The sequence below is a fragment of the Tenrec ecaudatus genome, chromosome 4, assembly GCF_050624435.1.
Source record: "Tenrec ecaudatus isolate mTenEca1 chromosome 4, mTenEca1.hap1, whole genome shotgun sequence".
In the NCBI taxonomy this organism is placed as follows: Eukaryota; Metazoa; Chordata; class Mammalia; order Afrosoricida; family Tenrecidae; genus Tenrec; species Tenrec ecaudatus.
In genome coordinates, this window is record NC_134533.1 from 144,320,533 (window position 1) to 144,335,571 (window position 15,039).

Sequence of the window (15,039 nt, forward strand, 5' to 3'; positions counted from 1 at the left end):
ATCAAATATGTCTATCTCCCAGAGCTGCAGAGTCAATGTCGTCCTTTGGAACAAATTCTTTTCGGGGGAGGGGCATGAATCCACTTAATTTATGGTGCTGGGGCCAGCCTCCCAGACCTCTCCACTGGTTACCTCCTCCACGCCGGGATATTGCATTCACACCTTGCGACACTGGGTTGAAGTCTGGTCCCGCTTTCCCTGTGGAGATATAAACAGTACCCTCCCCTTGGGTGGATTAATGCCCTCTGACTCCAATACCCTTTTCTTCCTTGTATTCATCCTTTTGTTTTCCTTTCCCCACCTCCTCCACCATTGTCTACCATGTACATCCCTGGTTTTGGTCTGGTTTCTTCCATACTACACCGTCTTCACCCCTAAAATGTTTGTATACAGTAGATTTTTTCCCTATGCCACTTTGCTTTTTTAAAAAAAATTTTTTTTAATTCTTACCTCAGCAGACTCATGTTGTACTTGTCCTTTTGTGCCTGACTCACTTCGCTTAGCATGATTTCCTCCAGTTCTTCCCATGCCGCTATGTGCCTCATACGTTCATCACTGCTTTTTAGTGATGCGTAGTATTCCATTGTATGTATATACCACAATTTTTTAATCCAATCGTCAGTTGATGGAAATTTGGGTTGCTTCCAACTCCTTGCAATTGTGAACTGTGCCGCATTGAACATTGGAGCACAGATGTGTAGACACATTTTCAAAGACTACCTTTAAATACCTTTAATGACCTGTTTAGTTTTATATTCCAGAATTAATGTTGTTGGATATTTTTTGCTGAATAAAACAAATTTGTAGCATAAGAATCTGATCTCTTGTTATTACTCAGCTACCAAATAGCAACGTGACTATGACCAAATTATTTAACTTACTTGGGCCTCAGCTTCTTTATCTGTAAGATAAAAGCATTTGACTCTTCAATGCTAAAATCACTGGATACAGTTTATCTGAATTTATAATTCAGAGAATATTTATTGATCACCTTTTTTTTTGTTTGCTAAATACTTAATATAATATTAAATCCAGCACACTGCTCAGGCAAAAAACAAATGGGGAATAAAAAGAAAAGGTCTATGATAGATTATAATATATAGCCAGAGGGGGCACCATCATTTGGTTGAATCTTCAGAGAATGCTTCTCTATGGAAGCCACATGTGATGCATAAGCAAATGTATGGTGGAGTTAGTACTTGCAATTATTTTAATGCTGTCTAGATCGAGAAATACTAGTTTCAGGGTGTCTGAAGCAAGAATGATGTTGCTCTGTTCCTTGTCCTGGACTAGTAAAACACAGTAGGCTAATGGCATGAGATAGAAACCAGATTGTGAGGAACATTTTAACTTGGTAGCTCAAACCCATCCAGTAGCTCCTCAAATAAAGAAACGGTGATAATTCCAGGAAGATTTCAGCCAAGGAACCTATAAGACAGACAGATCTCCTCTGTCTCATGGAGTCACTGTGAGTCAGAAGTGACTCATTGCTACCCCAAAACAAGTTTAATTGGAACCTTCGAATAATTTTAAAATAATAATTTTACTCCAAGAAGTGATGTGCCCAGTTTATATTTTAAGAAAATGCCTTTATTAAACTTGGTTTAAAATGGAACGCCACCACCTCCTGCAAATGAAAAACAGTGAAATTCATATTATTGTCAAACAGTAACTCATACTTCCCTAATATCCCTTTGTTGTTACCTCATTCTTAATTTTGAAAATGTCTTTAAGGTAATTAGGTGATTTTTTGGTAATTAATGCAGTAGCTTCTATTTGGAATGATAGTGAAAATATAAAGGAAGAAAAGCCCACAGCTTAGTTTTAAATATTGTTTAAGTTGGAAACAAATGAGAAATAAGTGCAACAGTTAGCTAGTTGTTAAAATGATAATGAGATTTTTTTTAAAAAGAATGAGAGGTAAATAATACCACCTAGAATATCAATAAAGTGATATTCTTTCACAAGAGTTTTGGTTAATATCATATAGTGCATAAGATAAAAAGTACAAAACAAAGATCATTAGCTTTAGCCATGATTGTTTAGGTAATTAAGACTTGAAAGCTTTTGTTCTCAGTGATTATAGAAATGCCAGAGTTGGAGGTGATATGAATAGAACTAATAGTGAAAAAAAATGGAGATGTAAAGATGGTTTCCAAGAGTTAAAAAGTTGTGTGGTTATCTGATAATTCATAGCTTCAATCGCTATGCATTGTTTTCATTATACAACTTATGCTTATATATGAGTTTAGGCTTACTTTGCTTGCTGTGTTATTAAGTGGTTTGGCTATCATTTCCCAGAAGGAATTTCAGTTAATGTCATCTATTTTGAGTCTGCCTAGCAGTCTACTCATTCAAGGTAATTTTCAAAATTAACTTAATTGATGACATTAGACACTATTTCACAAAAATATAAATTTTAGTGTATCGGGGAGAATGTTTCTATTCTTGATATTCCTTTAAAAATTTTTGTCTTAATCATTTTATGGGGGGTTCTTACAGCTCTTATAACATTTCATACATCAATTGTATCAAGCACATTTGGACATGTTGCCATCATCCTTTCCAAAACATTTCCTTCTATTTGAGCCATTGGTATCAGCTCCTCTTTTTTACCCTACTCCCTAGACCTTCGTGAACCTTTGATAAATTGTGTGAATTATTTTCGTATTTTATACTATCTGTAGTCTCCCTTTACCTACGTTTCTGTTGTTTGTCCCTGTGCGTGTACGCACGCACGCACGCGCTGGGGGTGTTGTTCATCGATCATTACAATTCTTGAGACCTAATTCTCCTAACTTTCTGTTGGACTAGATGTTCTTCCTAAATAAAAAGGTATACATTTAGTTCATAGACAACCCTAGAAATTCCTTTATCCCCAGCCAAAGCTGGAAAATTATTATATTCTAGAATTATTAATTAAAACAAACATTCTTTTTAATAGTACTAGTGATTAGATTATAGGAGTATAGATGGGAAAACTGAAGTTTTTGTTTTTTTAAGATAATTTAGAATGTTAAAACAAAAAACTTTGAATTAAAGGCTACATATGTACAATAAAGGACATCATGCCTTTGTTTACCTTTTATTGCTCATGTGCAAATTTCTTGTGAAATAATCAGTGCAAACTTTTAAACTCATAGCTTGTTTTGTTTTAATTTATATCTAGTTCTTCCTCTGTAATACTGACATCTATTGGTCATTTATAGATATGCGAAATACAACTTAGTATACAGAAAGAAATAAAGAGACTAAGGGCGAGAGAGAACTAAGCTGTTCTTACTAGTTTCAAAATCTATAAAAATACATAGACATGAATTGAAAAACTGATTAAAACCATAATGGTTGTTAAATGACAAAAACAATATCTCAACTGAAGAGATATGAAAGGGTTTAAAAATGTTAGAAAAAAATAATAGAATTTTTCCACTAATATTTTGAGCCCATTCATATATCATGCTCAGACTGTAAGGATTGTGAAAAGTATAGGGTTGTCCCTTATGTAATCTTCTTGCTTTACCTGTCAGCATTCCAGTGTGTTTTAGAAAACTTTTGGAAGGAGGTGGAAGAGGAATTAAGCAAAATGATTTTAAAGATTATAAAGAAATTTAAGCTTCTGTGAAAAGGCAGCATAGTGGGGGGGACACATAGAAAAAGAAAATGGCAGCATAGTTCAGTGCTCACCAGTTAAGAAACTGGAGTCGGACTACATGGATTCATCTTTGGTTCTACTACTTGCTGAAATGTTCTTAATATCTCTGGGAGTCAGCTTCCTTACCTATAAAGTGAGGCTATATTTCTTTCTCTTGAGTATGAAACAAGGCAATTATATTAATTAATTACTTACACTAACAATACCTTTTATATAAAAGTGACAAAATGTTTGCTCACAGCATTATAGAAATGTAACGAAATTACCAAAATAATTTAGAAAACAACATAAATTAAACTTGTTTAAATATTCAAAATTGTTGGCTTAAGTTAGAACATTTTAAACTATTTTATCAAAAAGAAACCTTGCCATAGAAATAGAATAGGGCCAGGGCGTGGTGCCCCAACAGACAGAACTGGAAAACACTCCTAAAGGCCAACAAACGATCCTTGAACTAACTGCAAGCTTTTCTTTCTTGTTGTGTTTTGTTTTGTTCTTTGTCAGTGGTTTATTGTTGTTGTTTTGCTGTATACTGTTGCTTGGTTTTGCTCTGTCTTGTTTTTGTGCATGTTATTATCTCTGCAGGTCTGTCTAAATAAGATAGGCTGGATGAACTATCTGGAAGAAAAATAACGGGACCAACAGTTCTGGAGGGGACATGGGATAGGGGGAGGTGGGTGGTAAGGAAGTGGTGTTAACAAACCCAGGGACAAGGGAACAACTAGTGATCCAAATTGGTGGTGAGGTGGGTGTGGCAGCCATGGTAGGGAATGATCAAGGGTAATGTAATGAAGAGGTATAGCTGAAACCCAGGTGGGGACGGAGCATGATGGTGGGACAGGAGGAAAGTCAAGGAAAATAGAGGAAAGAGCTAGGAGGCAAAGGGCATTTATAGAGGTCTAGACAAAGACATGTACATATGCAACTATATATATGAGGATGAGAAAATAGATCTATGTGCCTATATTTATAGGTTTATTATTAAGGTGGCGGAAGGACCTTGGGCCTCCACTCAAGCACTCCCTCAATGCATGAATACTTTCTTCTATTAAATTGGCATTCTATGGTGTTCACCCTCCCGACACAACCGCTGAAGACAAAGCACGTGAACAAGCAAATGTGGTGAAGAAAGCTGATGGTGCCCGGCTATCAAAAGAGATAGCATCTGGGGTCTTAAAGGCTTGAATATAAACAGGCGGCCATCTAGCTCAGAAGCAACAAAGCCCACATAGAGGAAGCACACCAGCCTGAGTGATCACGAGGTGTTGAAGGGATCATATATAAGGCGTCATCAGGGGGAAAAAAAATCTTACCATAGTGAATAAAGGGGGAAGTGCAGAGTGAAGACGCAAGGTCCATTTGTCGGCCACTGGAGATCCCCCTTGCAGAGGGGTCTAGGGGAGGAGATGAATCCATCAGGGTGCGATGTAGCACCGATGAAGAATACAGCTTTGCCATCCAGTTCCTAAATGCTTCCTTCCCCCAACTATCATGATCTGAATTCTACCTCGCAAGTCTGGATAGAGCAGAGGATGTACACTGGTGCAGATAGGAGGTGGAGGCACAGGGAATCCAGGGTGGATGATACCTCCAGGACCAGGGGTGTGAGTGACAATACTGGGAAGGTAGAGGGTGAGTGGGTTGGAAAGAGGGAACCGAATACAAGGATCTACATGTGACCTCTTCCCTGAGGGACGGACAGCAGAGAGTGAAGGGAGACGTCAGCCAGGGCAAAATATGACAAAATAATAATTTATAAATTATCAAGGGCTCATGAGGGGGGACCGAAGAGGGAGGGGGTGAAAAGAGGACCGATGCCAAGGGCTTAAGTGGAGAGCAAATGCTTTGAAATTGATGGGGCAAAGAATGTACAAATGTGATTTACACAATTGATGTATGTATGGTTTGTGATAAGAGTTGTATGAGTTCCTATAAAATGTTTTTAAAAAATAGAATAGTGAAACTATATTTAAAATCCTTATGTCGGTCCAAGTATATATTAGAACCCATATGTGAATGTATAGTATATTCAGATTCAACAGAGGAGAGCTATTTTACATAACATAATTGACTTCACTTGGTTCAAATAAACTGGTTAATTTCACACAACTAAATGAAGTAAAACTTAGACAGTAAAAGATATTAAAGTAAAAAATAAAACAAGAAAAATATTAAAAAGGAAATGAAGAATATGTTGTTACAACCTCCAGGATAAGGAGATCTTTGAAAGCAATATACGAAACCCACAAAGACACAAAATTATGTATACTATATAAAAATCAATAATTTCTCTCTGGCAAAAGATACCAAAAAGAGTCTGACAACAAAGGACAAACTAGGTGAAATTATTTGTATCATTCAGCAAAGATTACTATCACTATGAGTCCCTAATAAAATGTAAAAAAAGAGAAGAGGAGAAAAAAATGATTAGGGCAAAGACTGTACAGATGTGCTTTATACAATTGATGTATGTATATGTATGAACTGTGATAAGAATTATGTGAGCCCCTAATAAATTGTTAAAATTAAAAAAAAAGATTACTATCAGTAATCTACAAGAGTGCTTATAAAATGAATAAGAAGAATGATTAGTATAATACAGGCAATCCCCAAAATGCAGAATATCTGATTGACATACAGTGTGTAGTTACAAGCCAACCTTGGTAAAGCTTATCTTATACATGCAATGATTTGTAATAGCAAATGGATGCTACTTTTCAACATACATCAAAACAGTACTGTATTATGTTAAATATGTTTTACTGTTTCAGCAAGTGTTTATTTTTTATGCATAGAAATATACATTATATAACTAAGACAAACATTTGTCTAACATTAGATACAAATGAACCTAACTGTTCATTTTAAGTGCAAATTCAACTTAAAAGACAAAGGAGCAAAACTCCGTCATAATCTGGGAATTGTCTGTATAAAAATGCGCACAGAATAGAAGTAAATGAAAAGAAACTAAATTCTTTCTACTTGACTAGTAGTTAATAGGAAGGAAGAAAATACCATTTTCCAACAATTGGATTGGCCAAAACTAAAGGTATTTATAACATGTACTGCTAGCAGGTGTATGAGGAACTAAATATTCTCATCTTTACAATTAGGGATATGAATTGTAATAAATAATCTTTATGATTTTTTACATCAAGAATTTCTATTTGACCACTACTATCTCTGTATAGAAATAAAATGATCAATTATATAGATATTAATGATGTTTATTGCTGTTTATAGTGCCAAAAATAATGGAAATATTTTGCAGTACTAATAATAGAAGGTTGACTATGTTTTACATAAATTTTGTAATCTAATTTTTTCCTGTTTTATAACTTTAAACAATAGATTTTTAATATTTTTTTCAAAATACATGTGACCTTTTTTGTTGAGAAAGGAAAGGGGGGGCATAATTCTGAGATTTGGAATGATGTAGAAAGAAATAAAATAAAAATTTGGGTTTAACATAACTCAGTAGAATAGTATTTTTAAAAACCAAGTATTAGGAGAGATCAGACTTTCGCTTCTAGCCTTAAAATAATATTGTTACAGTTGATTTTTATAACGATTTTTGCTTTTAATCTCATTATTAAAAAATTACTTGAACTAATGTGTTTTTTTCCTCTTAGCAATGTCTGACCGTCAAGAGAGTGCACTTATAGAACTAATGGTTTGTACAATTCGTCAAGCTGCTGAGGCACATCCTCCAGTGGGAAGAGGCACTGGAAAGAGAGTAAGTTACATTAGTTAGAAATCTCAAAGAAGATTCTGATATAATTATTTTAAATTAAAATTATTTCTAGTGTTTATATAAACATGTTTGTTTTTCTTAATGGTATATTCTTTGGTGCTTTCATCTTCATATCTTCTCTGCTAAACTTGGTTATTAAAAATAAAATATTCTCTTTCCCTGTTCTGAAGCACCTGTACCAAATTCTTTTATAGTATTTGTGTAGTACTTGATTTAAGAATGTATTGATCTATGTTAAATGTACAGACTCGAAAATAAACAGATTGCAAATGGTACCATTTAACAACTATGTGATTTTCAACCAGTTTTTTAATGTTTTATGCCTTAACCCCTTTATCTGTAAAATAAGGTTGATAAAAATATTTATTACTGCTTTTAAAGATTAATTCAGAAAATCATAGACCAAAGGACTATAAAGCTAAGTGGGGTGTGGATTTTTGAAAGTGTAAAAATGAAAAGAAAAAAAATCCATCATAAAGAACCATATTAGGGTTTTGGAAATACATTAAAACTAGCTAACAGATTGAGATGCTTTTATTCTTGAAAAATGGTAAAGTTTTGAAGAAGAACAGCCAAAGTATTCCACTTTTCTTGCCTGAACTTATAATACCCATTGCCTCCAACCTGGCTTGGCAAGAACTATGATTTCAGGCTGATTCTAGGCACAAAATTAGCTTTGCTTGCCAACATGGTGGGCTCTGGATAGAATGATGGCAAAACCCAAGGCTTTGTCGTGTAAAAGTGGCAAACAAAACAGGAATACCTGTAGCTTGGATATTCTAAGGTTATGATCTAGTTGGAAAGAGTGGTAGACCAACCAGAAATGAAATTTAGAAATCCTGGTTTCAGAAATTAAAGGGCAAAAAACAAAAAAAATTATTCATCACACACTTCTGGAAAACTGTGCAGACTCTAGCTTGTGCAGAAGAAAGAAATCCATGATAACCCAACAAAAAGTGAAAGACACGGCAAACTTAAGAACTGGTTGAACTTTAAATTTGCTCTCTACTTACAAACAGAACACTTGCCCAAAGGGAAAAACCTAATAGGTTAGCAGTATTAGAGCAGAACCTTTGCCCAAGTCAGGTGTGGGCTATGGATCCCTGAAAGAAAGGGGGAATGGGCTGATAGATTGGGCCTGCTTGCTATTTAACAGAGGGATACTCATCACTCTGGGTCAGGACAATAGTTAGACTTGGAACTGTTTGTATGGTCTCTGTTTTTTTCTTTTATTTTTCCTTGTGGGGTTTATCTATATAAGATAAACAGGATAAGCACTCTGGACTGTTCTGGATTGAGTGGTATAGGTGAGGAGGAGGCAGCGGGAGGAGAGCGAGGAGCCAGCCAATAATGACAGGGCAAGGGAATAGCAAGACATCTGAAATAGACAATAAGGAGGGTGTAGTGTTCCTGGTTGTGTTTGATGAGTTGAAATGTATCCGAGAGAATTACCGAGAGGAGAAGAATGGGTAAACATGATAGTAGGACAGGAGGAAAGTAAAAAGAAAGTAAAAAATTACATATATAGGTTTAAATATAAATGTGTATATATGTAAACATATAAAGATAGGTGTATTTGCGTGTGTGTGTGTATACAGTAAGGAAGCAGATAGATTTTGGTCTCTACTTAAATAATACCTCAGTATAAGACCAGTGTGTTTTAATAATGTGGCAATGTATGATGCTCACCTTCCTGACATGATCACTGAAGACAAAATGGCAAGTAAGTAAATGTGGTGAAGAAAGCTGATGATGCCCGGATATTAAAAGATACAGCATCGGGGGTCTTAAAGGCTTGAAGTTAAAACAAGCGGTCATCTCAGAGAGAAGCAGCAAAGCCACATGGAAGAAGCACACTAGACTGTGTGATTTTGAGGTGTAGATAGGAAGATGTATCAGAAGTTCAAAACTAGCAATCAAATTGACGTCAAGAAGCATAGACAGTGGAGATCCAAAACCACCTGCAAGCTAATTGGACAGTCCCTCACAGAAGAACCACAGGAAGGAATGATATATCCAGGTTGCAACACTAGTTCTTTAATATTTTCTCCCCTTGCTATTATGGTCTTAGTTTTACCTCATTAATCTTGTTAGACTTGTGTATGTTCATTTGTATAATAAAGATCATTCAACACTTGAAATCCATGATAGATAAAGCCTTCAGAAATAGTTATTGGAGTAATAATTCCCTGAAGGAGAGGGGCAGGGGGATTTGCAGCAATGGTGATTGTATAACCCCACTTGGGGGGGGGGGTGTAATAACCCCACTCAAGGGGAACAAATAATAGAATTGTGGGTGAACGGATACATTGGATGGTGTAAGATACAGCCAAAAAATACTAAAAATATAATATGTAATAATAGGGTTGCTGCAGGTAGGGGGGTTATAAAAGGGAGCTGATATCCAAGAGTTCAAGAAGAAAGAAAATCTTTTGAAAATGATGATACAGTTGCACAATCATGCTTGATTTAATACCCTTATGGGTTATAATATCTGTGAGTTCCCAATAAAGTGATTTCTTTAAAGACAGTAAAAGAGAAAGAGAGGAACAAAACGATATGAGGCATATAGAAAGTAAATAGCTTATGTTAATGTAGACATAAAAAATGACAGTAACATGAATACAGTAGAGGATACGATGAAAAGCCGGAGATTGACATACTGAATTGAACACTTTAGATCAAGCATGTAAAATATGTTGAAATCAACAGATGTCAAAAGATAATGCCATGCAAAGGGTAGCCATTAACTAGACTAGAGAGCTGATAAGCATTAGACCAACAGATGTAACACAAATGTTGCTAGGTACAAAGGGGGACACTTGATAATTATAAATTGATGCAAGTGGATTTGGGGCTTCCACTATCATATATAACCTTCTGTAAACCAAATGTTCTTAATTTACATTCTAATATTATTCCCTCCAGATTTGGATTTATTTATAGTGCTTGGAACACACAGGCTTGTGTGCTGCCATGTGAATTTGTTTGGAGCCTCACATTACAAGGCCGCTTGTTTGAAGACAAGCCTTTAAGACCCCAGTTGCTATTCTTTCTGATAGCTGGACACCATCTGGTGTCTTCACCACACTTTGCTATAGCATCCATATTTTCAGTGATCTCTTCATGAGGACGAGAATATTGAGTAGGGTCATTCTGATTTCTTTTTGAAAAAGGTTTTAATTGCTTTCGTTTTGTTAACTGTTTTTGTAAGGGTGGGGTGTCGTGTGTTTTGACCGATTTGGTGTGTATGAAATCCACAATAGGTAAATCTACAGATAGTAACTAGATTAATAATTACCCTACGGCATAACAGGGAAAATTAGGAACATGGAGAGCTAACAACAATGAGTATGAGAAGAAAATGTCCTGAAATTGATCAGTGGTGATGAATGATAATATGATTGGATGATAACATTGAATGATATGTCAATTATATGTCAAAACTGTTTAAAAACTTATTTTAAAGGCAGTTTTTAGAGAACAATGAACAAGTGTGAAATCTTCTGTTAGATATATGTATAAGTAATTATAGATGAAATTATGTAAAATATGCCATTAATATTTTAAAGACTATATACCATTAATTTTCTTTAAAAGGACAAAACAAACCTTAAAGAGGATTGATGCATGAAAAATCAGAGGGCTAATGCTTATTGCTCTGCTTTTATTTTTCCATATTAAAAAGATTTTTGCAAATAAAATTAATTACTGTCCTAATGCAGACTAATAAGACTCCTTTCAAACTGTTACCTTGTTCTTTTAACATAACTTGTCACTCTTTTGTATTTTTGTTTTGTTTTTTAAGAACAAGTATCCCAGGCTCACTTTCTATGGTTAATACTTAGTTATGAAAATTTTCTTCTAAATTCGAGGCTTAAAATAGTAATTCGTTGTTATGTGTGACAGTTACTATGGATCAGAAAACAGGGAGTAGCTTAAATGTTTCCCCTTAGTATCTCTCAGAGGGTTGCAGTCAAGAGGCTAGTCAATGAGCAAATGGTAGGAATAGGCTACTCCAAGCTCCCATCTCTGAAGAAACACTGAAAACAAGTTGAAACTTTTAAGAACCAACTTTGTAAGAACTCTGGAAAACAAATGTTTTCAGCAACTTAGCAAATGACTACTCAAGAAGACCCTGTTTTAAATAGGAGGAATACCTCCATAAAGTAATTCAAACCCAAATTAACTTCACTGGCGAATTCCACCTAACATTTAAAAGATTTCAATCCTTTTGAGACTTTTTCAAAAAAATTAAAAAGTTATACATTTTTTAACAAACTCTGTGAAACCGGCATCTAGATTGGAAAATGAAAAGTAGAAATATTACTATTCATCCACCAGCTCCTAAATTCCTTTTGCTAGAAAGGATATTTAAAGATTAAAATTTTGGGTCTAGAGGTACAGATAGTTATCACTTCTTGTAGGCCCTTTGAGTACACAGAGCAAAAATGTCGCTCCCTCTCACATTCTCCTTTTAGTTGTGTGTGTGTATTACCTTAAGTTTATAGTGATATTTTCAACCTTTTGATTTATGCATATTTTTATTTTTGAAATATGTAAAACATTTACATAGGTTAAAAGTAAAAACCATGACAAAAGTTTTATTTAGAAAAGGTTTCAGCCCATATTGACCAAGAGCCATTTACTATTCATAGAACAGACATGTGCAGAACACCAAACTGTTATCTGCCAGAGTTCTTTGCAGTTATGTACCCATCTCATAGTGAAGTGTTACAATTACATCCAATCATGCCACATTTCATGCTATGGGTGAAGAGGCTGTTGTACTCACCTGTGTTAATCCATCTTGTTCAGGGTCTTACTCTATTTTGCTGACCCTTGACTTTTCCAAGGACTGGTCTCTCTTTATAACATGTTCAAATTCATGAGATGAAGTCTCACCATACTCATTTCTTAGGAGCATTTTGGCTGTACTTCTTCTAAAACATATTTGTTGTTCTTCTGGAAATCCATGGCACTGTCAGTATTTTTCATCAATATCATAATTCAAATGAATCAATTCTTCACTAATCTTACTAGAATTGTGTTATGTATTGGCAAATTCCATAAATAACTCATATATAGCACTCCTAGGAAACTAATGGATGATATTGTAGTTTATAAATAAATTTTTTGTAAAAATAAAAATATGAAAAGTTGGGCGGAAATGATTATCTTAACTAAGTTCTCGTTTTAATACTTAATTTTAGAAGTATTCATGACATAAGCTAATTGAATATGAACTAAGGCTCTGTCATGAAACATAGCTAATTTATTTTATTTACAAGGAAAACCAATTATACATGGACCTAGAGATATCTATAGTATGTACTTTTAAAATAATTTTAAATTTCTTAGATATTGATCATATTTGAAAGGCGTTATTTCTCAAGAGCAAAAAGGCAGATAACCCAATTATAAAATGATTAATAAACTTGAATACAAATTTCCTTAAAGGTTTCCAGATTTCTAGTAAGAACACAAAAAGATGTTCAATAACATTAGCCATAATGTAAATGTATATCAAGATCACAATAAAGATGCCACCTCACACCTATTAAGATTAGGCAAGGATGTAGGAAAATTGGAACTGTCTACTCTTGCTAATAGAAATGTAAAATGGTGCAGCCAGATTGGAAAACAATTTGGCAGTTCATCAGAATGTTGAACAGAATTAGCATATAACTCAGTAATACCACTCTTAGATTTATAGCCCTGAAACTTGGCAGCAAGAACTCAAAACAGATATGTACAGTAACATCCAATGCAGCATTAGTGTAGCCACACATGAAAAAGGAAACAACTGAGAAGCATAAAATGAATGGACAAAGTGAAGAATATAATGGAATATTCAGCTAGAGAAATGAAAGTCTGATACTTCCTGCAATGTGAATGAACCTTGAAAACATGCTGTATAAGACTCAAAAGGACAATTATAGTATTCCACTTACATGAAATATTATAGAGCAAACATAGAAGCTATTATTTTTTTTAGAGGGACTGGGAGTTACTGCTGACAGGAATTTTAATTTCTATTTGAGGCGATGTAAATGTTTTAGGAAGGAGTCCTTGTGACCCACTTAAAATACTTTCAAACTCATCAGCCATTCCATGGGGAAAAGATGTGCTAGTTTGCTGCTATAAAGAGTTTAAGCCTTGGAAACCATGGAAGTCAGTGATACCCTGCCCTTACAGTTTCACTATGAATTGGGATCAATTTGATGACAAGAGATTTAGGTTTTGTTTCATTCATTTTATTGGAGGCTCTTAGGGCTCTTTAAACATTCCACTACATCAGTTGTTTCCATCATAGTTCTACATATGTTGCCATCGTCATTTTCTAAACATTTACTTTCTATTAGAGCCCTTGTTATCATCTCTTCTTTTTAACCTCCCTAGCCCCCTCTCACCCTTGTGACCCCTTAATAAATTATAAATGATTATTATTTTCATATCTTACATGACTGTTGTCTCCCTACATGTTTCTTTTGTTCTTCCCTTAGGGTTGCCAGAGTGGGGTGGCAGGGTGGAGGGATTTAGTTTTCATTTTGGTTTTATTAAACTTTTGGAACTAGGTTGTGAAATTTATAAATTAGCAAATATACTCATTTTTTTTGCCTTTTTAATCTATTTTCCAGGTGCTAACTGCCAAAGAAAGGAAAACTCAAATTGATGATCGAAACAAATTGACTGAGCATTTTATTATCACACTTCCTATGTTGTTATCAAAGGTATACTTTCATTTACATTTTTAGTAATATGCCACTGAAAATACTGTCAAGATAATTACTTTCCTTTTTGCTTTTCTTCCTTCTAGTATTCTGCAGATGCAGAGAAGGTAGCAAACTTGCTACAGATCCCACAATATTTTGATTTAGAAATCTATAGCACGGGTAGAATGGAAAAGGTAAGAGACTATGAAATTAAAACCTCACTATTACACTAAAATTTATTGAACTGATTTCTTTTTAATCATACAGCTTTGTTTGTTATTTGACAGATGCTGTTGCTTACTTTTGTTATTATTTTCAATATCTGTTTTGTTTTTTCCTCCTCAGCATCTAGATGCTTTATTAAAGCAGATTAAGTTCGTTGTGGAGAAACATGTAGAATCAGATGTTCTAGAAGCCTGCAGTAAAACCTATAGCATCTTATGCAGTGAAGAATATACCATTCAGAACAGAGTTGACATAGCTCGAAGTCAACTGATTGATGAGTTTGTAGATCGATTCAATCATTCTGTGGAAGACTTATTACAAGAGGTCTGTTTACATACATTTAATTTATACATATAATAATTTTGGTTTATAATTAAGATCTGAGTGTAAATTATTTGCATTTTTAAGTAAAATCTACTCACTGTCATTGAGTTGATGCTGACTCATAGTGACCCATTAGAACAGAATAGAACTGCCCTGTTTTTGAGACTGTACTAGCTTTTATTTTAAAAACTAGATTTTATTTTCTCTCTTTAAAAAATATTTTTAAGATCTCCTTTTGTCATTCTCTGTTCTTTGGATCTAATTTGCATTTCCATATCCCTGAATTATATGTTGATAAATAGAGCATGCAAGTTAATTGTGCTTATAAAGGGCACCTATTGCCATGGTGTGCACAAGCAGCAAGCTCC

The 15,039-nt window shown here is 34.5% G+C and overlaps 1 protein-coding gene across 3 annotated transcripts in view; it reads left to right on the forward strand.

Annotated features, from left to right (window-relative positions):
* The window catches only part of STAG1 (STAG1 cohesin complex component), a 390,900-nt gene that overhangs the window by 309,333 nt on the left and 66,528 nt on the right, over window positions 1-15,039 (forward strand). For all 3 annotated transcript variants that reach the window (XM_075546879.1, XM_075546878.1, XM_075546877.1), the window contains 4 exons: window positions 7,285-7,388; window positions 14,048-14,140; window positions 14,227-14,316; window positions 14,468-14,671. In XM_075546879.1, the coding sequence (XP_075402994.1) occupies window positions 7,285-7,388; window positions 14,048-14,140; window positions 14,227-14,316; window positions 14,468-14,671 (491 nt within the window). The remainder of the gene's footprint in view (window positions 1-7,284; window positions 7,389-14,047; window positions 14,141-14,226; window positions 14,317-14,467; window positions 14,672-15,039) is intronic.